The sequence below is a fragment of the Bos grunniens genome, chromosome 12 (genome assembly GCF_055505025.1).
Source record: "Bos grunniens cultivar Pamir isolate PY7600 chromosome 12, Bosgru_T2T1.0, whole genome shotgun sequence".
NCBI lineage: Eukaryota > Metazoa > Chordata > Mammalia > Artiodactyla > Bovidae > Bos > Bos grunniens.
In genome coordinates, this window is record NC_141176.1 from 28,194,774 (window position 1) to 28,222,015 (window position 27,242).

At 43.2% G+C, this 27,242-nt stretch overlaps 1 protein-coding gene and 1 long non-coding RNA gene across 15 annotated transcripts in view; one reads left to right on the forward strand and one right to left on the reverse strand.

Moving 5' to 3' along the window:
• Positions 1-27,242, forward strand: part of STARD13 (StAR related lipid transfer domain containing 13) — a 492,092-nt gene that overhangs the window by 442,021 nt on the left and 22,829 nt on the right. For all 14 annotated transcript variants that reach the window (XM_086329392.1, XM_086329395.1, XM_086329394.1 and 11 more), the window contains 2 exons: positions 13,761-13,824; positions 24,721-26,111. In XM_086329392.1, the coding sequence (XP_086185518.1) occupies positions 13,761-13,824; positions 24,721-26,111 (1,455 nt within the window). The remainder of the gene's footprint in view (positions 1-13,760; positions 13,825-24,720; positions 26,112-27,242) is intronic.
• On the reverse strand, positions 14,835-17,572 carry LOC147361566 (uncharacterized). Its single transcript, XR_015138109.1, has 2 exons — positions 16,265-17,572; positions 14,835-16,051 (listed from the first exon to the last, which is right to left on the reverse strand). It is a non-coding gene; the product is annotated as an uncharacterized LOC147361566 (long non-coding RNA).

The following is a 27,242-nucleotide window of genomic DNA, read 5'->3' on the forward strand; positions in this document are numbered from 1 at the left end:
TAGCTGTCAGCCAGAAAAATCAGAAAGCCTTATATTGTAGAGGGCTTCCCAGGTGACACTAGTGGTAAAGAATCCATGTGCCAATGAAAGAGATGCAGGAGACATGGCTTCAATCCCTGAGTTGGGAAGATTCCCCAGAGAAGGAAATGGCAACCCACTCCAGTATTCTTGCCTGGAGAATTCCATGGACAGAGGAGCCTGGTGGGCTACAGTCCATGGGGTCACAAAGAGTCGGACACGACTGAGGGACTGAGCAGGGATGCAACAACACCAGATACCACAATGCCCTTGATAAGGGCTCAGCTTGCATTAGAGTGGCAGGAGGTTATCATTGGAGTAATTCTTTAGGCAGCTGTTTCATCCTTATTATGATATAAGGAAAGCGTTTGGCCGGCAGTGTGTGAGCTGAGATTCTCAGGGCATAGGAGCAGTGGATAGAGCAGAGGCCAAAGGAGTAGTCTCAGCAGGTGGATCAAAGGACGCCAATGGAATAGGAAGGCAGAGATGGAGGTAGGTTGGCTAAAGGAACACACACGGAATTTCCTTGCCTTCCTTATGAATTCCTTCAGGACACAGATTTCCTGAAAGCAGGCAGAAGGAAGACTTCCAGCCTGAGGGGAGTGACAGCACTTTTAAAATTTTGAGTTTGATGAGTGGTTAATTAGACACTCACCCACTTATATGGTATGTTATGATTGATGCCTAGAGAGAAGTAAGGGCTTGTGATTTTATTCGTTTTCTTCCTCGTGCACTGCAGACACAGTGATGGAGCTGGTCTCGTGTTTTATTTTTAAAACTTTTGTGGGCTCCACATTTCTCATGCGAATTTGAAATGCTGAGCCAATGCAGAATCCTAAAGGAAACAGGGAACCATAGCCAGAGGGCAGGTGGCTTCTGGCAGGTAGATAAACAGAGACCAGAGGTCTGAAGGTCTCCTACTGTAAATGTTACCCACAAGAACTTTATTCACCTTTGGTTTTCTGAAAGTTTCTCTCATGTTTGGACAGACAGTTAATGTCCTGCCAGACAATTAATGTCCTGGGTCCCCATTTATACTTTGAGAGTTGTTGAGTAGTATTAGCCTTTTATAGATTTATAAAAAATTTGTAGATGGTAGTAAGGACATTGCTGACAGGGAGGGCTCATGCTTGCCTGGGTACATGTGGGTGTGTGGCTCTCATTTTCAGGTCTTGCTGAAGACAGGACAGGTTTGCTGTCTTTAGTGAAGGGGTGAACCTCCAGAATGGTGATCGCCCCTTACCATTGCTTCTCAACTCTGCCAGCACCAGTGCACAGAAGGCATCTGTAAATATCTGTTACTGCCAGTCAGAATAGTAGTGCAGTCTCTGCTATCTTAGCAACCACATTATAATTCTGTTTTGATGGTTTTTGATTGAATTTTTAATTGAAAAATAATTTCCCCTGTGAGTAATGAAAAGCTAATTGCAAATCTAAAATAGCTGGATGAGCTACTGGAAACTGTAACAGTATCAGAATATAGGCATAGCCAAGGTGTCGCAATACCTTGCTAGGTTTGTCACCTTTAAGGCAAACTGCAGCACATGAAAGCTCCCAAAGGAGACTTTCTAGAAGTAGCGTGTTCTGTTAGCATTTTGGTTTGGGGTATTTGTTCAGACTGCTGTTAATAACATAGAGCTTTGATGCCCAAGATGATCTCTGAATTTCTAATTTAATGTTAGATCTGCCTAACTTATGCTGTTAATAAATACTCATTATAGCATGTATAAAACAAAGACATTCACCTTGCTCAGTGCTGTTTCGTGAAGATATGGAATTGACTAAGGTTACAGTTCATCTGTCACTGCCCTTTGCGTTTAAAAGAACAACTAATGGCAGTGTTATCATGCGGGACGAGGGAGACTGTGCCCGAGAGTGCCAACAAAAATGATTTTTACAGTTTACCTCCACACACAAAGGCACACCATTTGATCTGAGTAAATTAAATAACATTAATAATTTTAAATAATAGTGGTTTTTATGAAAATTGATAATATACTATTAAATTTCCTCTTAAAGAATATCATAAAATACAATATTTTGTATAATCTGTTTCTGTGCTGTGCTTAGTCGCTCAGTCATGTCCGACTCCTTGTGACCCCATGGACTGTAGCCCACCAGGCTCCTCTGTCCATGGGGATTCTCCAGCCTAGACTACTGGAGTGTGTAGCCTTTCCCTTCTCCAGGAGATCTTCTCAACTCAGGGATCGAACTCAGGTCTCTTGCATTGCAGGCAGATTCTTTACCATCTGAGCCACCAGGGAAGCTCATTTATGGCACATAATAATTTGTGACAATTACCTGAACTGAAACCACAGACAAATCATGGGGAGAAGGATATAGATGATTACATAATAATCACGGTCACTTCCACCTTTGAAATTCTAACTCTATAAGTTAAATACAAATCCCAGTAAGCAGTGATTTCATTTCTTCAAAACACAAAGTGTTGGAGAATTCCTTGGTAGTCCAGTGGTTAAGAATCTTCCTTCCAATGCAACAGATAGGTTCCACTCCATATCAAGGAACTAAGATCCCACATAGCTCAGGGCAACTAAGCCTGTGCATTGTAACTATGGGGCCCACACACTGTAGAGCCTGAGCTCCTCAAGAGAAGCCCTCGCATCTGAGCAGCCAAAGCAGCCAAAGTATAAATAAATAAATAAGCCACAAAGTGCTTGGCAAGCACTCCTCTAAGCATTTTATAAATATTTACTCATTAAATTCCCATAATAATCGTATAAGATAGACTGTAATATCTATTCCCATCTTACAAATGAGGAAACAGAGGCACGGAGGTATGAAATAACTTGCCCATTTATGGCTCGTAAATAGCAGTGCTAGGATTCAAAGACACACAGGCTGCTTCTGGCATTTTCCAAAGAAAGCTTAGGTCTTTTTGTGAAACACGATTTGGAGTGTTTTTTGTTTTGTTTTTAATTTCTTCCTTTAAAGGTAATTCTTCCCAAGATGTCTATGTTGCCTTGTGATTTTTCCGAATTTAACTCGTAAGTCCCAAGGTTAGAAATTCTGATTGCATTTGTGCCATCATGGACCTCAACTTTTAAAAATAATAATAATTAGAGTAAGAGTTTAAAGCACACTCTGTTCTCTTGTGAAGAGTTCAGAACTGATTCACTGTGGAGAGTGGTGGCACTGTGTCATCTCTTCCTTAAGGTCACTTCATCAAGGCTGTGTCTTGAGGGCCTTACTTTGCTATGGAGACAAATAAGACAGAATTTTCACCTGAAGTGGTTCTCAGTCCGAGGTGGGGGCAGCGTTTGATCCTGTCTTCAGGCCTGGGAATATTTTTGCTTGTCACAACTGTGGTGATACTACTGGCATCTAATGGGTGGGGGCCAGACATGCGGCTCCCTCCCACAAGGCACAGTGTGCCCCCCAACAAGGAATTATCTGTCCCCAAATGCCCATAGTACCTAGGTGGAGAATTGAGTAAACCCTGACTCACGTGGACAAATGGTGTGATCGCTATAAGTACAGGTGCAGGAGAGCTAAGGGGGAGAGCGTTTTAGAAAAATGACCAGGAGAACTTCCTGGAAAAATGACCCTAAAAGGCCAGTAGGAATTACTCAGACAAGAACACATGAAATTTTGATGTGGTTATTTTGAACTTTCACTTTTGTTTCTTTTATTTGACTAATTAATGTGCAGAAAAGGCATCTTCATCCCCACCCCACTTTCCATCACAAACCTCACCCCAAGGTAGTCTATATAGAATGGGGGTGGCCAAGACAAGTACAGATATAGAAAGGTCAAAGGTAGGGATTTCATATATACGTGTATAAATTTATATTAAAAATTGATCTTTAAATTTTTTAATGGTCTCTTATATAAACTTTTCCAACCACCTATGCAAAATAACTTTAGGAAGAATACCCAAGAAGCTACAAAGTAGAATAGCAGGCTAAAGAAGGAGTTTATATCTCTCTCTATATATGTGTGTTTAGCTATTTGTATTGCATTATGTAAAAAACATTAGCAATATTTTTTTAAAATGACTTGCTTTGGCACATAAAAAATTGATGACCATGGCTATCATTTTGGGAGTGTTTACTATGTGCTGACTAGCATACTAAGTTCTTGACATTGACTTCATTTTATTCTTACCAGAACCTATGAATAACAGGTATTATTATTATTGCTGTTGTTGTTCGGAGTTCAGGGGCACCAGATTCCTCCAGGTTTGAGCAGCTGTGTGGTGGTGACGCCTTTCCTTGAGTCAGGAAACAGCCGAGGAGAGAGGCAAGAGGAGTCCAGTTGGAGGTGGGGGAAGGGGTGGTGAGCTGAGGTGCCTGGAGGTGCCAGTGAAGGCGTCGAGTGTGCAGCTGGGCATGTGGGGCTGGAGCTGGACAGGCCCTCAGCTTGAGACAGAAGTGCAATGTCATCCACGCACAAAAGGTATGAGGTCCTGAGAGTGAAACAGTAAAGGGAGGAGAAGACCGGGGCTGACCAAGGGGGACTCCACTTCTATAGGGCAGGCAGAGGGGGAGCCGAGAGATGCCCCTCGGCACCTGGGAGTGAGTGTTTCTTCCCCCCCAGTTCCCCCCAGGGTTTTGCTTTCTTTCAGTTTTCTCAGAAATCTCTGGTATGACCCTTGCTTCAACCCAGCCTAATTCTCACAGGAGAAATTTTATCTGGATTAGATGCAATTTTTGTGAAAAGTTAAAAAGCTAAGGAAGTTAAGAAGCTATACTTCTCTAGTACAGGCATACGTGAATTTAAACTTTGAAATCCACAAACTGAAGAAGTCCAAGAAAACCTGTTCTTTTGTTTTTGTGTGCTTAGTCGCTCAGTCGTGTCCGACTGCTTGTGACTCCATGGACTGTCACCTGCCAGGCTCCTCTGTACATGGAATTTTCCAGACAAGAATACTGGAGTGAGTTGCCATTTCCTCCTCCAGGGGATCTTCCCGACCCAGGGATGGAACTCACGTCTCTTGTGTCTCCTGCATTGGCAGGTGGATTCTTTATCACAAGTGCCACCTGTGAGGCCCCTATTCTTTTGTTTTAGCTCTTTATCTGTGGGCCACTGTGGCTGATGTCCTCGATCAGTTTGCGGAGGGAGCTTGCACTCTTCCCCAAAACTCTCATCATTAGAGGCTACTACTAATTTCAGATTATTTTCTGGGGATGTAATGTACAGCATGGTGATTATAGTTAACAATACTGTATTGCATATTTGAAAGTTGCTGAAAGAGTAGGTCTTAAGAATTCTCATCACAGGGAAAAAAGATAGTAACTATGTGTGATGATGGACGTTAAACTTATTATGATGATCATTTCAAGTATCAAATCATTATGTCATACACCTTAAACTTATCTGATGTTGTCTGTCAACTGTAAGTCAATTAAAAATATATATTATGCAACTCATACAGTGCCACATGTACATCCTCTCCCCCTTGAACGACATCATATAGCAAGATCAGTCCATGCTTTACCATCCCTCTCCCACACCTCCACTGATATCCAGGGCCAGTTTGTGGGGTTATGGGCCGGAAGAGGAGCCAGCATTTCTGCTGTCCCAGGACCACTTGCTAGAAGAACAGCCAGAGTGAACAGCTCAGCAAGGGGGAGGCATGGCCTCCCCTGGCTCAGCTGTGGCCTGATGACAGCCCTTTGTGACTTCCGGTGACACCTTTCTTTCCCCTCAGACACCAGAAAGCCGTCCTGCTGGATGGCCTGTGGTATTTGAAAAGCCTCACCCTGGCCGAGAACACACCGGACACGTGTGTGTGGCAGAGGTCTCCACCCTGCTCTGCAGAGTCTGTTCTGTGAACCCCCAGACAGACAGGGGACCTTTCCCAGGCCCCGCAAGGAGGAGCCGCTGCTCCCAGGGACGCTCACCTCTGAGCCCTGGACCAGGTGACTTGTTCTCGACTGTCTCTGAGGGCCACGCCCAGGGCACTCCTCAGCAGACGGGGCTAGAGACCTTTCACCTCTGACCCTGGCGAGGAGGGTGAGAAGTTCAGGCTTCAGCTTTAATCAGAATGGCATGTCAGAGATGAACCCGCACCCCTGCCTGTTATTCCTCTTGAGCTTTTGGCAGGAGTATTAGAAAAATAGCCCAGGAAACTGACCATTAAGTCAGCACGGAAGACCTCATGAGCCGTCTAGAGTCTGGTGGTTTAAAGGTAAAATATGCATCTAAGAGGAGAAGGAAAGGGCGCCACTGCTCCCGTACATGTGCCAAGTGCAGAGGGCCTCTCTGTGTCTCCCCGGCTCTGTCACAGTGACCGAGTTGGACACCGCTCATACCGGGCCCCGACCACCTTCCCCATCTCCCTCTGGTCCCCACGCCCCCAGCAGGCACCCTGCCTGCCTTTCCCTCCTTCCCCTCCCGGGTGTCCCGTCAGCCAGGGCAGCCCGGGCACAGCTCGCTGCGCGCTGGCCCCACTGTCACGCGGGTTTAGCTGGGGAGGCGAGGGACGCCCCTCAGGCTGCACAGTGCTCACTGCTAGGAACCACATCTCGTTCGGTACGTCATGGGCTCCCGGTGCTCTGCGGCCATGTGCCGGGCAGGAATTCAATACATGTTTGTTAAATTGCATTGGAACCTGGAAGAAAATAACCTGTCAGTTCACAAATTATTTTAACGCTTCTACCTGTGAGAGGATATTGTGTGGCAATCAATTATTCATTTTCTCCTCAAATGCCCTAAATCTCTCTCCTCCAGAGCTACACTTCTTCACGGCAATCACTCACAGCTCAGCCCTCTACTCAGGCTTCTCTGAAGCTGCTGCCTGCAATGACTGCTAACCCAAGAGGCATATTTTATGTTATGTATCACTTACTCTTAAATATTTGATACAGTGAACCAACTGCTCCCTTCTCTGTGTAATGCTCCTTCTGTGGCTTCCAGGACCACTTTGAGCTGATTCCGTTGACCTCCCATGTCTCTGACTACACCTTCCCCCAGCCCAGCTCTTCCTGCTCCAGTCAGGCCTTTAGCATGGCAGTTTCCAGGGCACTGAATTCTCCCTGGAAGATTGGTTTAATGATTATGTATCCTCTGTGTATATCCTCTACTTGCTGATCATTCCGAAGTGGGTCTGGATGTCACAAGGCATCCCAACATGACCTCATGTCTCTTCCCTGAATCCCAGTTCCTGGCCCCTCCCTACTCCTTGGTTTTCTCTGTTAATTGACACAGGCACATTGACAAAAGCCTGAAACCCAGGAGTCACCCTCTATTTCTCCCCGGCCCCCACACTTCTATGTCAGTGGCTAAGTCCTCATCTGTTCCCACTCCCCTCTGCTCCTCTTTGCCATCTCTCACCTAAACTGTTAACTGTCTTCCATCTGTTCTTCTTCAGTTCCATCTCCATCCTGCCCCCAGTTTTGTCTCCGGCATGCAGTGGCATTACATTACTCTCCTAACTCCTTCAGTAGCTCCCCTTTGCTGCAGATTGCTCTAACATCTTCATTTTGGTTCTTCGTGATCTGACCCCTGCCCATCCCACCAGTGATTCCTGCTCACATCCTTGCACTTCCGAGACTAGAGAGCTCCAGTTAATGACTGCTGGCTTTGCCTGTAGTCCTTTTCATCTGGGCAGCAAATTTCTCTCCGTCCTTCATCGCCTTGCTTAAATACTGCCTCCTCTGGGAGGCTTTGTCTTTCTGTGTCCTGAGAGTTAATTGCTTTTCCTTTTGTTCATCATATTTATATCCCACTCAGGACTGTGAGATCCCCACGGGCAGGGACCATATCTGGTTCACCTCTGCATTCTCAGCCCCTCAACTTGTTCCTGGAACGTGGTGCCCACTGTCAGATGGTCGTATCTCAGCTTCTTCTCTTCCTGTTGACTTTCCCTCCAGAACTTCAAGTTTCACTTTTAAAATGAGACTTCTGACTGTTTCTCCTTTACTAATGCATGAACCCTTCTAAAGCCTTCTGAAGACAACAGTAGAAATTAACAGGTTCTGGTAGCCATGGACATTGTGGGCGGTCCGTCTGAAAGGGTCAAACTGCTTTGCTTATGTCAACACGTAAATCCAGTTTGCCCAAAGCACAAACTGCACAGCTTCAATATGCGTCATGGGTTTCCTCTTTCCATGGAAAATGTAGCGAGGGGAAGGAAACTATCATTTATTGACCAGCCTGTGCAAGGTCCAGGACATAGGCTGTCATGTCCCAGGCCTCCTGGATCCTCCTTGAGGAGGCTGGAGTGGAGAAATCTCTGGACAGGGCGAAGTCCAGCTGTCTAGCTGATGCATGGTTCCCCTGAGCAAGTGTTTTCTCTCAGAGCCTTAGTCTCCTCATTTGAAAATAAAAGAGGTCAGGCCAGTCGGTCCTCAGAGCCTACCAGGTTCTAGTATTTCCTTAGCAAACATTTACCTAGAGGATTCTCTCTGAACCAGAGCCTGTGCTGGGCATTAGAGATGCAAATGAGGTGCAGCTCTCAGCCTGTCATATTCAGTGGGGAATAGTTCTGCTCTTCTGACTATACAAGGTCTATTGTGACTAAAACCAGTCGCTGATTGGACCAATGTAAACAAAGTGTGTTCAGTTTAAAAGAAAAACCTACAGAGACTATCCTGTATAAAATTTCCTGCTAGGTTTTAGGTGGATTAGAAGAATAAATTATGGTTCCTCTCAAAAGAGGCTCTAATCCAGTGGAAGACACACTGTTCATGCAGCAAAGAAAACACATTTTATAATTCCTGTTCATGCAGGGATAGTTTTCCGGGCCACCAGTGACAGACCAACTCAGGTTTTCTGAAGGGTTTTATGTTACTTACCATTAAGTGCTTTTTGTTGTTTGTTGTTTAGTTGCTCAGTCTGTCCAGTTCTTTGCGACCTCAGGGACTATAGCCTTCCAGGCTCCTCTGTCCGTGGGAGTTCCCAGGCAAGATTACAGGAGCGGGTGGCCATTTCTTCCTCCAGGGGATCTTCCTGACCCAGGGATGGAACCCGCGTCTCCTGCATTGGCAGGCGGATTCTCAATTAAGAATCCGCCTGAGTCACCTAGGAAGCCCCATCATTAAGTCTGAGGGAAACAAATACTGATGCTAATATTTGTCCTAAATGCAGCCTGGCTACAGTCATAGCAGAATTCATGGTGGTTTTGATAAAGGGCTGTGAATCCTTCTGTTACATGACATGGTCTTTTACCTGAAGCAGCCACTCCTTAAAGAGGCATCTCCATCTCACCAGGGTGTATGTTTTATCCATTTTGTATTCTTGGAGAGTCTAGCCACTGTTTACATTATAGAAGATAAATACAGACTGATGCTACACCATGCTGAGAATGTCTGCCTAGTCTCAGATCACCATAAAGAGTGTTTTCCCTCTTTGTCTTTTGTTCCCAGCTGAAAAAATCAGTTGGGTTTTTTCAGCTTTATTGAGGTATAACTGACAAATAAAATTATAAGATATTTAAAGTATATGGCATGATGATTGGAAAAACGTATCTGTCATGAGAGGAAGAACTGAATAATTGCGCATATGATATTTGAAATTGTATCCAGAATTTCTAAGATGTCTTAAATCATAGCAATTTTGTAGATAGAATTGAGTACTAATAAGAAAGTAGATTCAGAGCAAAAGAAATGCAGATCGCTTTACATCAGTAATTTCAAACTCCAAGAAATAAAATGACTTTTAAATGAATAAAACAAAGATTACATTTTTAAATAATAGGTTTTATTTTTAGAGCAGTTTTAGATACACAGCAAAATTAAGCACAAAGTTTGGGGAGTTCTCTTCTGCCACTTGTACCCCCATATACACAGCCTCTCTCACCATTAACATCCCCCACCCAGGTGATACCTCACAACTGTGAACCTGCATTGACACATCCTTGTCACCCAAAGTCTATAGTTTGCATTAGGCTTCACTCCCAGTCTTATACATTTTATGGGTTTTGACGAATGTGTAGTGTCATGTATCCACCATTATAGTATCATACAGAATATTTCACTGTTCTAACAATCCTCTACCCTTTCTGTCCATCCTGGGATTCCTCTCTCCCTCCTAACCAGTAGTAACCACTGATCTTTTTACTGTCCCTATACTGACTGATCTTTTTACTGTTTTGCCTCTTTCAGAATCCCATCTAGTTGGAATCACATAGCATGTAGCCTTTCAGATTGGCTTCTTCCATTTAGTAATATGCATTTAAAGTTCCTCCCTGTCTCTTTATGGGTTGATGGCTCACTTCTTTAGGACTGAATAACATTCCATTGTCTGGATGTACCACAGTTTATCCGTTTACCTACTGCAGAACCTCTTGATCACTTCCAAGTCTTGGCAATTATGAATAAAGCTGCTCTAAACATCCCTGTGCAGTAGCACCTCACACCCACTGCTACTGTGGGCATGTTGGCTGCAAAAGCTGGGTCACATTGGTTTATATTTTAAGTATATATGTCCTTCAGAAATACAATATTTATCTTTATGGATTAAAAAATAATTCCTGTGCAAGTTTTTGCGTGCACTAAGTTTTCAACTCTTTGAGTAAATAGCTAGGAGTGCAGCTACTGGAATGTATAGTAAGAAGGTGTTTAGTTTTATAAGAAACTGCCAAACTGTCTTGCAAAGGGGCTGCACCATTTTGCACTCCCACCAGCAGCGAGTGAGAGTTCCTGCCGTTCCTCATCCTGGCCTGCGCTTGGTAATACAGTGTTTTAGAGTGTTGTCGTTCTAATAAGCATGCTATGGTATCTCACGGTTGTTTTAATTTGCAAGTTTGTAATGATATATGATGTGGAGCATTTTTCATACGCTTATTTGCAACTAGTGTATCTTGTTTTGGTGAGGTATCCTGATTTTTGTCTTTTTTTTTTTAATTGGATTGTTTTATTATTTTGATTTTAAGAGTTGTTTTGTGTGTTTTTTAGATAACAGTCCTTTATCAGATGTTATTTTTATGAATATTTTCTCCACGCCTATGTCATACCCTTTCATACACTGGACAGTGTCTTTCACAGAGCAGAAGTTTTTAATTTAATGAAATCCAATTTGTCAAGTATTTATTTCATAGATTATGCCTTTGATGTTGTATCTAGAAAGTCATCACTAAACCTAAGGTCAGTTAGATATTCTCCTATGTTATCTTCTGGGAGTGTTACAGTTTTGTGCTTACATTTACTCCGTGATCCATTTTGAGTTAATTTACGTGATGCGTATAAGATCTGTGTCTAGACTGACTTTTTTTTGCATGTGGATGTACAGTTTTTTCAACGTTGTTTGATGAACACCTATCTCTTCTCCACTGTGTTGCCTTTACTCCTTTGTCAAAGATTGCTTAGCTCTATTTGTGTGGGTCTATTTCTGGGCTCTTTATTCTATTCCACTGATGATTTGTCTCTTCTTTCACCACTATCATACTGTCTTGATTACTATAGCTTTATGGTGAGTCTAAAAGTTGGGTAGTGTCAATTCTCCAACATTGTTCTACTTCAGTATTGTGTTGGTTCATCTGCAAGCTTTTTTCAAAATATTGCAAATCTTAAAAAAATTTTCCTATTTGTTTATTCATTTGGCTCCACCAGATTTTAGTTGTGACTTGTGGGATCTCGTTCCCTGACCAGGGATCGAACCCTGGCCCCCTGCATTGGGAGCATGGAGTCTTAGACTTTGGACCATCAGGAAAATCCCTCCAGTACATTTATTGGAAAAAAATGTGTTTGAGTGAACCCACACTGTTCGAACCTATGTTGTTCAAAGATCAACTGTACATAATGCACCTCAGATAACACTTTTAGTTCTTAGGTAGAGACCTTAACACATTTGGAACTGGCTATCAGCTACAGGAGCAAAGGACCTGCAGAAGATAGCTTCAGACTAGGTGACCAGCTTCTAGTCCATAACTGCCCGTCGTAGTTGACACTAATGTATGTCTAGTAAGTGGGGAAACTGGAGATGGCTGAAAATGAGGATAGTTATTAAATATTTTAAGTAAATATCATGATAAGAAGCTGACAAAAAGAACTAGTTTCAATGTGAAGCATTAGTGAAACCAATTTAACAGGCTGTCTGTCTCCTGACTCTAAGTAAAAGATGAGACGAGACTGACTACGACCCAGAAGAGGCAAAATTCAAAGACATCATGGAGCTCTAATTAACAGGTAGATGACTCCGTTTTCTAGCTTGGGTGACTTGACTTACTGGTGATGTTGTTAATCAAGACAAGACTTTAAACAGGAAAATCAGGTTTTGAAGAGAATACAGTGAGTTCAGTTTTCATAGGTGAGTTTGAAGGGCCAGGAGGACCCCACAGATGAATGAGACCAGTGAGTAGCTGAAAGTCTAGCTCTGGAGCTCAGGTAGGGTGTCCAGGCTAGAGAAAGAAGATAACCATCATCAGAATCTAGTTTATTTTAAGAGCTGATATCTCTTTATTCCTATGCAGAGTAAAAAGAACCCACATGATGTGGTGGATGTTACAGTCAAACACAGGATAAAGGGTTAGCTTTGAAAAATAATCTGAACATCTTGGGCTTCCCTGGTGGTACAGTTCCTAAGACTCCACGCTCCCAATGCTGGGAACCTGGGTTCAATCCTTAGTCAGGGAACTAGATCCCTCATGCTACGACTCAGAGTTTGCATGCCATACAGTCAAATAAATAAAGAAAAATATTTTTTAAAAAGAATATGAACATTTCTTATGAGGAAGGAAAGAACTGTTAAAGTAATTAATGACTTAAGCTGTATTTTCTCACTGGCAATGGTCTGTTGAGGAATTGTGATATTTTTCATGATATGAGAATGAATGTCTACAGAGAGAAAAAAAATGAAATAAATGCTGGGTAGCAATTTGAGGAGCCCAGCTGAGGGAGAATTTCAAAATGTAAGTATTGCTATGTACTAGTCATCACAGACTGCTAAAACAAAATACCACAGACTGGGTGCCTTAAACAAAAGAAGTTTATTTTCTCACAGTTCTGGAGGCTGGGAAGTCCAAGATCAAGGTGCCAGTGAGGTTTGGTTTCTGGTGAGAACTCTTCCTAGCTTGCAGACAGCCACCTTCTTGCTGTGTCCTCCCATGGCTGATTGAGAGAGAGGTAGGGAGTGCTCTGGTGTCTCATCCTTTGTTCAGTCACCAAGATGTGTCTGACTTTTGGCAACCCCATGGACTGAAGCATGCCAGGCTTCCCTGTCCCTCACCATCTCCCGGAGTTTGCCCAAGTTCATGTCCATTGAATCAGTCTCTTCCTTTAAAGACATTAATTCTATTGGATTAAGGCTCTACCTTATGACTTCATTTAACCTTAATCATTTCATATTCCAAATACAATCACATTGGGGTTTAGGGCTTCAAACTGTGAGTTTGGGGAGGACACAATTCAGTTCATGGCATATATAATTCAGCACTATAATGTGAGTTCTTTTCCCATTTATACACAAGAGCAAGAGAGAAGAGAGATGGTTGAGTTGATCCAAATTTGGGGACTAGCAGGATAGACTGGAGAGAAGGTCAAAGTGGCAGATGAAATGAGGGGCTGGTGAAAATATGGCTTAAAATTACTTCCCATGGGTTCCAAGAATGATGGAAAGGGAAGCAGCAGGGATTTGGTAAGCTTCATGGAAGGTCCTCTCAGGTCTGGAGAACAAAAGGGAACACTTTATCATGTACCATCTCTTGGTAGAGTCCTTTCTTGGGATGTAGTTGGTTGTTTCTGCACTTTCAGCTTCACTGGCAACTGATGAGAATCATCAAACTGGAAAGATTTAGGTTCATTAGTGATAGCAATGATCACATTTTTCTTTCCTTTTAGACGACTAAATACATTGAACAAGTGTGCCTCAATGAAACTTGATGTGAACTTCCAAAGGAAAAAGGTAGGTGCAATTTACTATACCTTACTAAGACCATGGCTGTACCAGCAGGACGAGCTGCGTTCACAAATTAAAAACAACACAAACCTAAGCGAAATTCTGAAATGACTGACCGTAATATGTGTTTATTCTCCAAAAATCTCGTCTTATCATAAGCATCATGATTCAGCCCGACAGGAACCTAGGCTAACATCTGTTTCACTTTGCTTTAGTTTTGATCAGAGGGTTTGCATACAAACGTAAAATGCCTTGTCTATGATAATCTTTCAGAAGTTTGTTTAGCTGTAAATATCCACTCTATATTAGACTCAAGTTCTCCAGTGATTTGTAGATTAAGAGAATGCAAAACAGAATCTATGGGGTGGGCTATGCCCGGTGTCTTCTGCTTCATTCTTTCCTATGGCATTTTATTTCAAGTGCAGTTCAGGATGTGATCATTGTCAGGCTGGTTCATGTCATCGTGGTTGAGCAGGTGGAGGGAGAGGGTAACAACAGGATTCAGAACTCACCCCATCTCTCCATTCTCACCCCTTGCCCTTTTCTCTAGTCACAGGGAGCGTCCTTCAGTTTCCCGAATCACTACACTTCCTCTCTCTTATAGGACTTTGCAGGCATTTTTCCCTCTGTAGGAGTAAGGCTGGCGATTTCAGTTCTGAAACAAAGCTATACTTTATTGAGGACTTAACTGTTTTCCACAAGCTATGTTATGGCATTTCATGCATTGTGGCAGAGGGTCTCTGTTTTCTAGAGAAGGGAAATAAAACCTGAACTGGCTAAGTCCCTTGCCTGTGATCTATTAGCTGGTGGAGGAGCAGGGTTTCAACTTCAGGTGTGTCTGACTCCAAAACTGAGGCTCATAACCACTGTGCTGAAAGACCTCTCTTTCTCACTGAATTGATCCTTTTAGGAAACTCAGAATTAACATCGTTAGCTACTTTTTTCATTTCACATCTTCAGTATGTAACAAGTCAAGCCGCACTATATTTTGAAGAAGCAGAGAAAACATCCCTGAGTTGTAAGAAAGTGTTCTTTATTCTGGTCTACACAGAGAAGTCATTACAGCCCATGGATTTTAAGTCACTCCCGAGTAACCAAATCTTTAAAAATAACTTTAGCCTGAATTTCTGCTCTAAAATAGCACCCAAAAAAAGCGCAAATGAATTTTGGTTGACCTCACCTTCAAAACAATTTGGGGTTTGAGCTAGGAACCAAAGATTCAAGCTAAGGAGGTAAAATGGTGAAAAACAATATCCAGAGAATATATTAAAACACGGGCAATTTGTCCGGGTCAAAGAAAAATGAAAAATGTGGGAATAAATGTCCCAACAGCTATCTGGCTGAATAGAGCCCTTGAGAAGTACACACACTGTTTGAAGCAGGAAGGTCAGATGTTGTTTTGGTTGTAACACATGGTTCTTATTAAACCAAGCGCAGCCACGCCTGTGTGGCTGGTCTGTCCGGCTGCCAGTGCAGATCCTTAGGTGCTATATATCACAAACACAAATGCCGAAGACTAACGACACGATTTGTTTTCAACCAAGTGGTGTGATTGAATTCTTCCCTTATCACCAGCATTTCAAAACCCACATGTGGGACAGGCTTGAATAACATGCATTAGGCCATGTTACCTTCACAGAAGCTCCTCTGTAAATTGGTCCCTTCGGCATTCTGACATTCTTAATGTATGCCTTACGTTGGCTATGGTGGCATATACCCTTACAGCCCCTACTTAGCTGTGGGCCCCACAGATGCAGGCACTTGAATAAAACAGGGCTTTCCACACTGTAACACAGGGACTCGTGGCCTGAATTTTGAAATAAATAAATCCAGTGAGTGATCTCCACCCACTCGTGAATCTTAGCCGTGATGCATATTGGTGGCTGTGGTCTAAGCAGCTACATAGGAGACTCTGGTGGTGGCACATGTCCCTACGATCTGCTCCTTACACAAGTCACAGACCAGCCCTTTGTCATTGTTCAGTCTCTCAGTTGTGTCCAACTCTCCATAGCACCATGGACTGCAGCACACCAGCTTCCATGTCCTTCACCATCTCCCAGAGTTTGCTCAAACTCACGTCCACTGAGTCAGTGATACCATCCAATCAACTCAACCTCTGTCACCCCCTTCTCCTTTTGCCTTCAGTCTTTCCCAGCATCAGGGTCTTTTCCAATGAGTTGGCTCTCACATCAGGTGGCCAGAGTATTGGCGCTTCTGCCAATCCTTTATTTTACTGAAAAAAAAAAAAAAAAAACAACAACTAAATACAGACTAGGACTAGGCTAAATGATCAGAGGTAGAAAGTGAAACTTGAGAACCAAACACCACAAGAGCTTTAACTAACTGTGGAATTAGTGTGGCAGGAAAAAAAAAAAAAAGACAGTAGCATTTCCTCTGGGCTTGTCCCTATTTTAATCAATCCAAGAAACAGAAATATAATGCTCACCTTCAATCTGCAGAGGCCCAGACGTGTTTAATTCCCCAGAATGTCATCCCCAAATGGCTTCACCACCGGGAATGCGGTCATGCTTCTCCCTTCAGGGCCTCAGGAAGGCTGTGTGTGCTTCTTAGCACTCTGGTGTGATGAGAAGGTGCCCACAGTGCCCGCTCCACGCCAGGTCACTGCTCATCATTAACCCCACGTCACAGATGCAGAGATCGAAGGACAGGGAAGCCCAGAGCTACTCAGAAACGGCACAGGCAGGATCTGAACCGAGCTGTTCTGCCCCTCCTGGCCCTTGAGAGAGATTCAGAAATGTATTGTCATGAGCTTCTGGCCCTCGGCCTGAGACCCGGAAGGGCTTCCTCAGCAATATATACAATTAAGTATTTTTATTGTTGTTTTAGAAGAGGGATATTTCTTGCTTTTTGTACTCAAGTCCACAATTTATGTAATGTCTTCGTGGAAATTTACCTTTGGATCTCTCGTGGTAAAAGAGTCATGAGTTTCATTGCTCTGCTTTGAATTTGGTTCTCACCTGATTTTGTTTAATTCTGAAGAGTTTGGTGGGTTGACCCAAGACAGGGGAAAAAAATAAAACAAAATCCAGAAATAGATGACAATGGTGAAGCCTCATTCATACTTAGTTAGGCAGGCACTTTCCTTGTACATCAAATACCACTCACTCGTAAAGCTCCAGGACAACTGAAATCGCACCTTACCACTTTGCAGAAGAGAAAAGCAGTCCTCTAAAGATTCAAGATTACTTTCCCCATGAGAAGCAGGTAGAGTGTCCTCAATCTTGGCCATGCATCTCACTGAAAGACTTACTAAACCCCCGCATTTCTGAGAGCCTGAGGACCCAGCCGTTGCCCACCACTGGCCTCAGGCTCCTCCCCTTGCAATGCAGCAAGTGGCAGGGCCGTGCTTCTGAACAGGATGGCTCAGCCACCCAGCTCCAGTCAACTTTAATGGAAGATACACATCTAAATTTCCATGTACTTGTGGAGTAGCCAACTCTTACATCTGTGGGCTCATATGGGCTCCTGTTTCCAGTGTAAAGAGATGGTCAGATTTTGTTTAAAAAAGACAAAATCCTTCCCTTTGCGGTGTCTGTTTTTGGCATTTGTCTCTGAAGCATATTTTAATTTCAGCTATGACTTCTCACTTTTTTAGAAAAAGCCAAAAGAAGTTTGAAGTTTCCTCTAAATTAAAAACGCCAAGGCACATGCAAAGCTACTCCTTCTCAGAAAACTGTTCCTTCATTATGTCCTACAGAATTCACACTTGCTTTATGACAACACTGAAATCCCCTCATTACAGTCAGTGTTAATGTGATGTGGGTTCTATTCAAAGTTAAAGTCAGAGACTAAAGACTCCAATAAGGATCTCTGTTAAATGAAGAAAGAGAGAGATGCGTACACACACAGGACTCCTACCCAAGATTTCCTGAGGCAGGACGAGCAGCTTCCAAAGAAGGTCCTGGTTAAAGTCACGGTTTTAATAAAGCTCTCTGAAATCATGACCCCAAGGTGGAAAGCAACACAGAAACCATGACTAATCGCCACGTTGCAGCCAGCACCTTCTGGCCTGGCTGCCGTGGGCATTTCAAAGGAGCTGCAGCTGTTGTGAGGGGGCCCGGTCTGAGCCTCCGCCTGCACCCTCCCCCCCATTGCCTTTCATAACCTCAAATGTCCCGTCAAATAAGAAACCACCTGGCAGCTCCAAACAGCAGAGCAAATGAGAGAAGTTACGTTTCATTCCATCATTCCCTCGGCTAAAAAGTAGTACATCTTACATTGAAGAGTGTTATGTGTGAATATCCTCGAACCTGGATCTTTGAGTGAGAAGAGCTCTTCGCTCATCTTTTCCAACCTCCTATCCAGGACAAGATTTACTTTCAGAGCATCCAACAATTCACTCAGCCTCTGTTTATAAATATCTAGACTTGAGTTCATTAAAATGCAAGGCAATTTATTTTCTCCTAACTACTGGAAGTCTTTCATATAATAAGCTAAAAGTTGACTTGATGTAAACGTGCCCATCTGATTCCAACTCTTCTCTCTGGAGAGGCACAGAATATGGATTTCTTCTTTGTCTAGATGAGAGCTCAGCAAGCTACTGCTCCTGCTGTGGTAAAGAAAGTTGTACTGGAATAAAGCCACACCCATCCTTTTGGCTGCAAAGGCAGAGTTGATTAGTTGTAATGTTCTAATATTTACTATCTGGCCCTTTACAGAAAGTTTTCTGACCTCTATTCAATCTAGAACAAAGTTTCTTAAACTGTCTACAGAGAATGATCAATTTTTTAAAAACTTCCCAGCCTGCCACTGACCAAGATACTTTTGTAAAATTCATTACAAAACAATTATTAGAAACATAAATAATATTAGAAATATGAATGATACAATCATTAGATAATCTCTAAGAATTGTACTAGAGAAAATACAAGACTAAATGTTTTAAAAGACTTTGCAGATACAAAATTGCATTCCAATAAATATAACTCGAACAAATATAACAGGAAACAGAAAAGAATTACAAAAATTGTTCATATTTTTACTAAAAGTGTATACTTAGGCAATTAATATGCAGAATCATGATTGCATTTGCAACTTTTTTTCTGTTGTTCAGCTGTCAGAACTAAACAAAAAGTTTACTTTGAAATACCAATTCCCCATATTAAATGTCTATACACACATTTCAATCAAACACTATGACTATGAGTATTCCCCATGGTGAGTTTTCTGTTTGTTATCGAATTTAGGTTTGATTGACAGAAACCACTCACAGGGGAAAATGTGTATCTCATATGCTTCTTTGTTTTAATATTAACCATCATAAAGAAGCCAGTTTCTCAGAATATGTTGAGTGGGGCTTACCTGATGGTCCAGTGGTTAAGACTCTGCCTTGCAAATTGGGGGGTGCAGGCTCAATCCCTGGTCAGGAAGCTAAGATCCCACATGCTTTGCAGCCAAAAAAACCAAAACATAAAACAAAAACAATATTGCAACAAATTCAATAATGACTTTAAAAATGATACACATTAAAAAAATAAAAATAAAGAGGTTTTTAAAGTAATTTTTAAAAGCTTTGGCTATTCTTTTTTACTTTTACCAAAATGAAGTAAGTGATGCTATATTGTCAAAATTCATCTTTAATCCACGTCACTAGCTAGTTTCTACAATAGTCTTTCTGTAAAACAATGGATCCTGTACATTATACACTTTGGGTTATGCTAGATAAACTGATCTTGAAATGTCACATGTAACATGGACCTTGTGAGCCCAACACACAAGCTGGTCTCAGCCCCATTTAGTAAGATAAGTCCAGTGATCATGAACTTGGATCACACAGCCATGCCAAATGGTGACAAATGGTTTTAATATTTACTCTCAGTGTCTGAACTCACCTCTCTGAAGACTGCTTAGGGGACTGTCAGCCCCTTGGCCACACTTTGAGTTGTACTGTTCTCGAGTTCCTTTTTCCTAAACCAAACCATTAGTCCTTTCAATCATCCTTCATAGAAGGTTGTGATGTCTAGATCACTGGCCAACCTGATTACTCTGCTCTGGAAATATATCCCATTCCCTGTGCACTTTAAGCTGTGGCCCATTGTTCCTAATATATGTTACCAGTGCAGAATACAATGGGGCTGCACCTCCCAAATGTTGAGATCCATGCTTTTGGTAAGATATCCTAAGGTGGATGTCTTGGTTTGGTTACCACATTACATGGTTAACTCATATTAAGCCTAAATCCGCTACAACTCTCAAGACTGTTGATAGGAACGAAGACTGTTTCATCCCACACATTCTATAATAGATTTGTGAAGTTAAGTTCTTCGTGTTTAACTTCATGAAATTTCATCTTATTAACAGGCCATCCTTCAATTCTGTTCAGATCGTTACGCATCTCAAATCAGTATTCTCTAAGAACAATAATTAGTTTCATCTTGCACTTTAAGATTTATCTGGCATTTTCACATATAATCTCATTTGATTCTATTGGCAAACCATGCCAGATGTGCGTTGTTATCATTTCCATTTTACAGCTGAGAAAATTGAGCCTCAGAGTGAGTGCCTTGCTTAAGATCACTTAGTGAGACCTGAATGGATGGGATGGGGGCGGGGTGGAAGGGAGGTCCAGAAGTGAGAAGACACACTTATACTTACAGCTGATTCACTTCACTGCCCAGCAGAAACTAACACAACATTGTAAAGCAGTCGTCCTCCAATTAAAAATAAATAAACAACAACAAAAAAGATCACCTAGCGAATAATCTGCGCCATCTTCACAGTTTAAAAACATGAATCCTTCTGAGTCATTCAACTTATTCTTAAAATGGACACGGCCTGAAGGCATCCTGCATCATTCGCTTTCAGTCTTTCCATCACCCTCTCTGGTGGAGGTACTCAACCAGCTACTCACAAAACGCTCTGTAGCCTCCAGCAGTTCGGTGTCTTGGCCTTTTGTCAGTTCCTGGCTGAAATCCAGACACACCGTGTCCCTAGTATTTCCCTGGTTTACTAAATGGTTGAGATAAGAGAATAAAGTTAGTTTGGTGTGTCTTTTTCTCATAAAAACATCTGACTCCTAGAGGTTTCCATTTTGCATTTCTAAATAATCACAAACTATTTGTGTTTAGCCTCAAAAAAAGAAAAAAAAAAAAAAAAAGATGAAATCTGATCATCTCCTAAAGAGTACACCTTACATTTATTATTGGAGAGTCTGCTATGTCCCTAACCATCTGGTGGGCCATGAGTGTATAAAAAACTAAAACTGTGGTGTTTTTCATGCTGTGAATCAAGGCCCATTGGTAGGTTATCAGGTGAATCTAGTGGGTTGCAAACAACATTTAAAAAAAAAATGAAATGGACTAAACTAGAATATAAAAAATCAGAGGATAAAGATAACTGTGACAGCATAAATTTATGTATTTATTTATTTAGCTTTAGTGTAATTTGTATATGTGCCTTGAGTTGTGCTGGAATTTTTTCTTTTTAATGAATAGCTAGCATGTTTTGAGCACTTAGTATGTTCCATATACTATTATCAGGGCTGTATTACTTCCTTTTTTCCTTCTTCAGTTTTATTGAGGTAAAATTGACATATAGCACTGTATCAGTTTAAAGTGTGCAGCATGATTTGACTGACATACATCATGACTACCACAGTAGGTTTAGTGAATATCCATCATCCCAGAGATACAATGCCAAAGAATAGAAGAAAAAAAAATGTTTTTCTTTGTGATAAGAACTCTTAGGACTTACTCAGTTAACAACTTTCATATACAACATACACAGTGTTCATTATATTTATGGTGTTTTACCTTGCATCTCTAGTATCCATTTATAACTAAACAATATATTTCTAGTTGTATGTCACTATCAGTTTCAAAGATCCTGCACCAGTGGGAAAAAACAGACACAGAATCATGTCAGTACCCTCTGGATGTACTCTGATAATTGCATACTAAAGAAGATAGATATCTTTTCCTTTTTTCTCTGTTTTATTTTTGTTTTTTATTGCTTTGATTTTTGTTTGTTTGTTTTGGTTCAAACCATCTAAATACTGCAAAATTTCCCTGAACTGTTTGCCTTTTTCCCTAGGAGTTTACCACTTTTTCACATGCCTTGGTTGGGTTGTAAATATCTCTTTTTGCCCAGAGCCAGTATAATAAGGTCTTAGAGCCCAGCAGACAGGAGTGGGCTTTCCATCCCTAGCCCGCAGTGCCCGGCTTGGCATCTTTTCTAAACCAACATAAAGAAGTCCTTCTCCAACTAGTATGTGGTTTGCTAGCATCAGTAACCAAGTTTGGGATTGCTTTAGAGAGCTCATTGGAGCCAACACTAAATGTTGTAGTTTCTATTTTAAAATATCTGTATTTTCTTTAAAAGCATATCCTTCTTTTGCCTTCTCAGAAACTATTTGCTAAAAGGTTTTTTTCATAATGTTTACTTAATATCAACTTCTCCTAGCTTCCTGAAATACGACATGAAAATCGAATAAACTCAACCTTCAAACTGTCACAGGACCTGATATTTAAATGGCCCTCAGATGTCAGGGTTTATTGTATCCATCACAGGGAAAGAAGAGGTAGAAAATACTATGAAGAAAGGATATTTTTGAGTCTTCATCCTAGAGTCTTGCCCTTTTTCCATTTGGGCAACTTTTTAAGCTCTTTCGCTAAAGTTTTATGCAACTTTTTTAAAACTCAAAGCTAATTTCCCACCATGCTGCCACAGCTATGAAATTCTCTGTGATTGCCATGGTTTTCTACTTTCTTCTACCTTATACTTGAAAGTTCAAATTTGTCATTTAGTCTAATCCCTGTGAACCTAGATTTTCAGGGAATAAGAATGGAAGAATCCCACATTCACTGACTGAGCATCTGTTTACTTTTCCTTGAAGTTAATAATTGCGATGTCCAGAGGAGTTAAGGTGGATGCCAGATATATAGAAAGATGGATAAGCCGTCTATCTTACACGCACAGGAAGCACAGACGCATCTGAACAAACACGAGAAAATAACAAATAAGCAAAATACTCCTCAGTGAAGGATTGGTCAGTGCATTATTTCATGTAATCCCCGAAGCAAACCTATGATGCAGAACCAATTTTCAGTCCCATTTTATAAATGGTAGAAATGCACTTCGGAGAGAGTAAGCAACTTTCAGACAGTCACCTAAGTCTAACTGGTACTGCTTGCACTGGCAACCAGGGCTTGGAACCGGATGCCAAAGTAAAGTGAAATAACACTTAGTCCAATTAATATATATATACATACACACACATAGAGAGAAAGAGAGCAGTTACTCTCTGCTCGGCATTGGGGAGGATATAAATATGAATACAACACAGAAAAGCAGGCCCTGGTCCTGCTCAGTTTATCTGTAACAGTTGAGGGTAGGTGCTTGGGACATGAGATTAAGATAGCATTATAACAAATGTTATAAAGATCTAAACCGAATGCTACAGGAGCACAGTGGAAGCATAGTCACTGCCTTGGGGCTGTCAGGAAGGCTTCAAAGAGACCCATGAAGCTGAGTACCCAAGAATGGTCAGGGATCAGGGAAGGACAGGGGACAATATAAACCCTTTAGGCTCCTGATCCTGTCGCAGAGCTGGGTGTTGGGCCTAGTTGCAGGTCAGGGAGCAGAATGCAGAAGATGGGGAGGAACCGCTAACATAAGAAAAGCACACTGGAGTTAGGTCGAAAGAGCTTCAGGTTGAAAGTCAGGTTGAAAATGCCATACCCAGACTTCGGAGAGCTAAGGGGAACAGAAAGTGTCTAAACCGGGAAACCCTGTGATCACACTTGGATTACACTGTGGAAAGCCGTTTAGATGGAGAGGATGTTGGCCCGGTTTTCACTGTAATAACCCAGCCAGAGGTGCCAAGGGCCCACACTGGGGAAGGAGAGTGAAGATATGAACGAGGGAGCAGATTTGAGAACCATTTCAGAGTCGGATCTTGGTAATACACATAATGAAGAGAAGGAAGGAATGGATGATCCAGTTCATCTGGAAAGGAAATTATTTATACATCTGTGCTGGGCCAGGCCCAGGGATTTGCAAAGATAAACAAAGCCATCTCTGGATTCAGGGAATCCAGACTCTCCTATCTCAGGGGCTACAAATTCAGGCAGAACCCAGACGTAAGAGAAATGTGTGAGGTGTATGACAGGGGAAAATGGTAGGGCCATAGCACCCAGATACCCGTGTTCCAGGAAGGCACTCAGATCCAGGGCTAATTAAAAACAAGAAGGCTGGCCTGGTGGTGCTGGCTGGGATGGGACCTTCCTCCACCAGGAATCTCTAGAATGGCTCCCAAATTTCCACTTGCAGGAATTTGGAGATAATTTGGCTGTTAACTTACATGGGAACATATGCTAAGAATCAAGTCTGGGAGACTAAGGAGTATTGGCTTGAGATCTAGTGACTCTGAGGCTCAGAAGAGGAAAGCTAGAAATATGGTCTTAGGGCTCCGTAAAGAGATTTAGGGAAAGAAGTGAGTGCCTTCTATGGCAAGATTAAGTTTCTACTCAAAAAGGGAGAACTGCAGGTGTTTTATATTTAGCCTGTCTAGCCAGATGGTTAGGCTTCCCTGGTGGCTCAGACGGTAAAGCGTCTGCCTACAATGCAGGAGACCCGGGTTCGATCCCTGGGTCGGGAAGATCCTCTGGAGAAGGAAATAGCAATTGGTCCACGAAGCTTCTTAGAGAGGAAGGAAGGAAGGAAAACTGAAGGGAAGAGAGCTGGACGGGTTGGAAAGGGATCTTCCAGCTTCTGGGAAGGAAGAGGTCATCCAGGACAATAAAGATGGTGGAGGGACCAGCAAAAGGGTCCACCCATGGAGGGAGGGAAGGAGATGGCAGGGGTACCATGCCCACGCTCCCCAGACTGCCCTCTCCACCCCCGCCACCCGTACATTATTAGCATCCTGCTGCTGTTTTCCAGGGTGACGACTCTGATGAGGAAGATCTCTGCATCAGCAACAAATGGACTTTCCAAAGAACCAGCCGCCGGTGGTCTCGCGTGGACGACCTCCACACACTGTTTCCTGGAGGAGACAGAAATGGGTCTTCGGGAGACATTAGGATGAAAAACACGACCAGCAGTGAAAGCGTCCTCACGGATCTGAGCGAGCCCGAGGTCTGCTCCATTCACAGTGAAAGCAGCGGTGGGAGCGACGGCCGCAGCCAGCCTGGTGGTCACGGCGTCGGCCGGGAGGCCTTCGAGGGCCCCGGGCAGTACTGCGCTGACGGCCCGGTCATGCTGGACGCCGCGCTGGTGGGCAACAGCCTCCTGCCGTCCTCCAAAGACGGGCTCCAGCACCCTTTGCACCCAAAGAATGAGAAGCCCAGCCGGGCCAGAGCCAAGTCGTTCCTGAAACGCATGGAAACGCTGCGAGGGAAAGGCGCGCAGGGAAGGCACAAGGGGCGGCCCGGGGGCCTGGTGATCAGCGGGCCCGTGCTGCAGCAGGAGCCCGAGTCCTTCAGGGCCATGCAGTGCGTCCAGATCCCAAACGGACACCTCCAGAACTCGCCCCCCGCCACCGGCAGTGCCGGGCTTCCTGGCGCCACCAAGTGGGGCGCTGAGAGCAGCCCCTCGGAGAACAGCAGCAGCGAGGGGAGCACGCCCGGCCTGAAGGAGCGGAAGTGCCAGGAGGCCCACAAGCGCGGGGGCATGTACCTAGAAGACCTGGACGTGCTGGCGGGGACAGCGCTGCAGGACGCGGGAGACCGAAAGCACCACGCGCACGAGTTTCACTCGCAAGAGAACTTGGTGGTGCACGTCCCCAAGGACCACAAGCCAGGGACCTTCCCCAAGGCGCTCTCTATCGAAAGCCTCTCACCAACAGACAACAGCCACGGGGCGAGCTGGAGGACCGGGAGTATCTCCCTGGGCAGACAGCCCGGCCCGGGGGCCAGGGAGCCCAGGCTCGTGGGGTCCTGCCACAGGGCGAGTAGGGTCAGCATCTACGACAACGTCCCCGGCTCCCACCTGTATGCCAGCACCGGGGACCTTCTGGACTTGGAAAAGGATGACCTCTTCCCTCACCTGGATGACATCCTCCATCACATCAACGGGCTCCAGGAGGTGGTGGATGACTGGTCCAGAAACGTGTTATCCGAACCACAGACACACAGCTCCGGAGAGGCTGGCTTCTCCCCTTTCCCCTCTCCCAATCAGATCACCTTGGATTTCGAAGGCAACTCTGTCTCTGAAGGTCGGACCACACCCAGTGACATGGAAAGAGATGGAGCATCTCTTACTGAGTCAGAGGCCACTGGGGTCAGAGAAAGGAGGGACTCAGGAGTAGGGGCCTCTCTGACCAGGCCAAACAGGTTGGTGGCATGGCTCTGTGAAATGAGGTTTAAATCCATTTCATAATAATTATGGTCTGTTTAACAGACATTTATAGAGTACCTTCTAAATATTTAACACTGGTCTAAGCTATGTACGTGGTTGGGAATTATTTGAACAGTAGTATGTCTTTTGTGCAGATTGAATCCATGTTAACTCACATTTGTTTCAATCTTGGTTTTATGCAAAAAAAAAAAAAAATTGAGCTTCTTATGTGCAAAGCACTGATAACCAGGCCCACTGCCCGTGCACAGGCTCTTCCCATGACCTTGCCAAGCATCTCTTTTGCCAAATCTTAAATTTTTAAAAAGTTCTATGAGAAATTTCTGAGATCTAAGGTGTATGCAGTACTTCATATGTTTATTTTGACTTTAAAATGCAGAATACAAAGCACGTAAAAGCTGTTTTACTATGATCACTTCACAAGCACCTTAGATAAATGGCCTGGAAGGGGGTAACCAGTAGGAACAGCCCTACTGTACGTGTTGCTGGGTCTCTCCCAAGGCAGTGATGTCTCTCGGGCTCACTGCTGTACGGTCACATCAGGAGAGCTTCATCTACACCTGTCACAAGTCAGAGTGTGGAGTCAGGACGGGAGTGTGACTGTACTCTACAGCTCCCAAATGTGTGTGATCTCTATCTCTGCCTCTGTCTGTCTGAACGTCTCTCTCTTTCTTACACACACAGTCTCAGGTGCTTTCAACACTGTGGGAATGGATTTAGGAATAAACTAACATATAACATTTATTATATCACTTATTTAAGCCTCCTAATGGTGGCACCGACAGTAAAGAATCTTCCAGCAATGCAGGAGACCTGGGTTCGATCCCTGGGTCGGGAAGATTCCCTAGAGAAGGGAATGGCAACCCACTCCAGCGTTCTGGCCTGGAGAATCCCAGGGACAGAGGAGCTTGGCGGGCTACAGTCTATGGGGGTCGTAGAGTTGGACACGACTGAGCAACTATCACCACCAATGAAACAGATAATGACTTCTTCCAAAATAGTTTCTTCTGTTTGTTCTGTGCATTTTGTGTCTTTCTGCTCCATTTGCTCTGTAACTCTCTTGGCTCGGAAACTATTTTGATTAGCTACTTAAAAATTGGTAATATCCC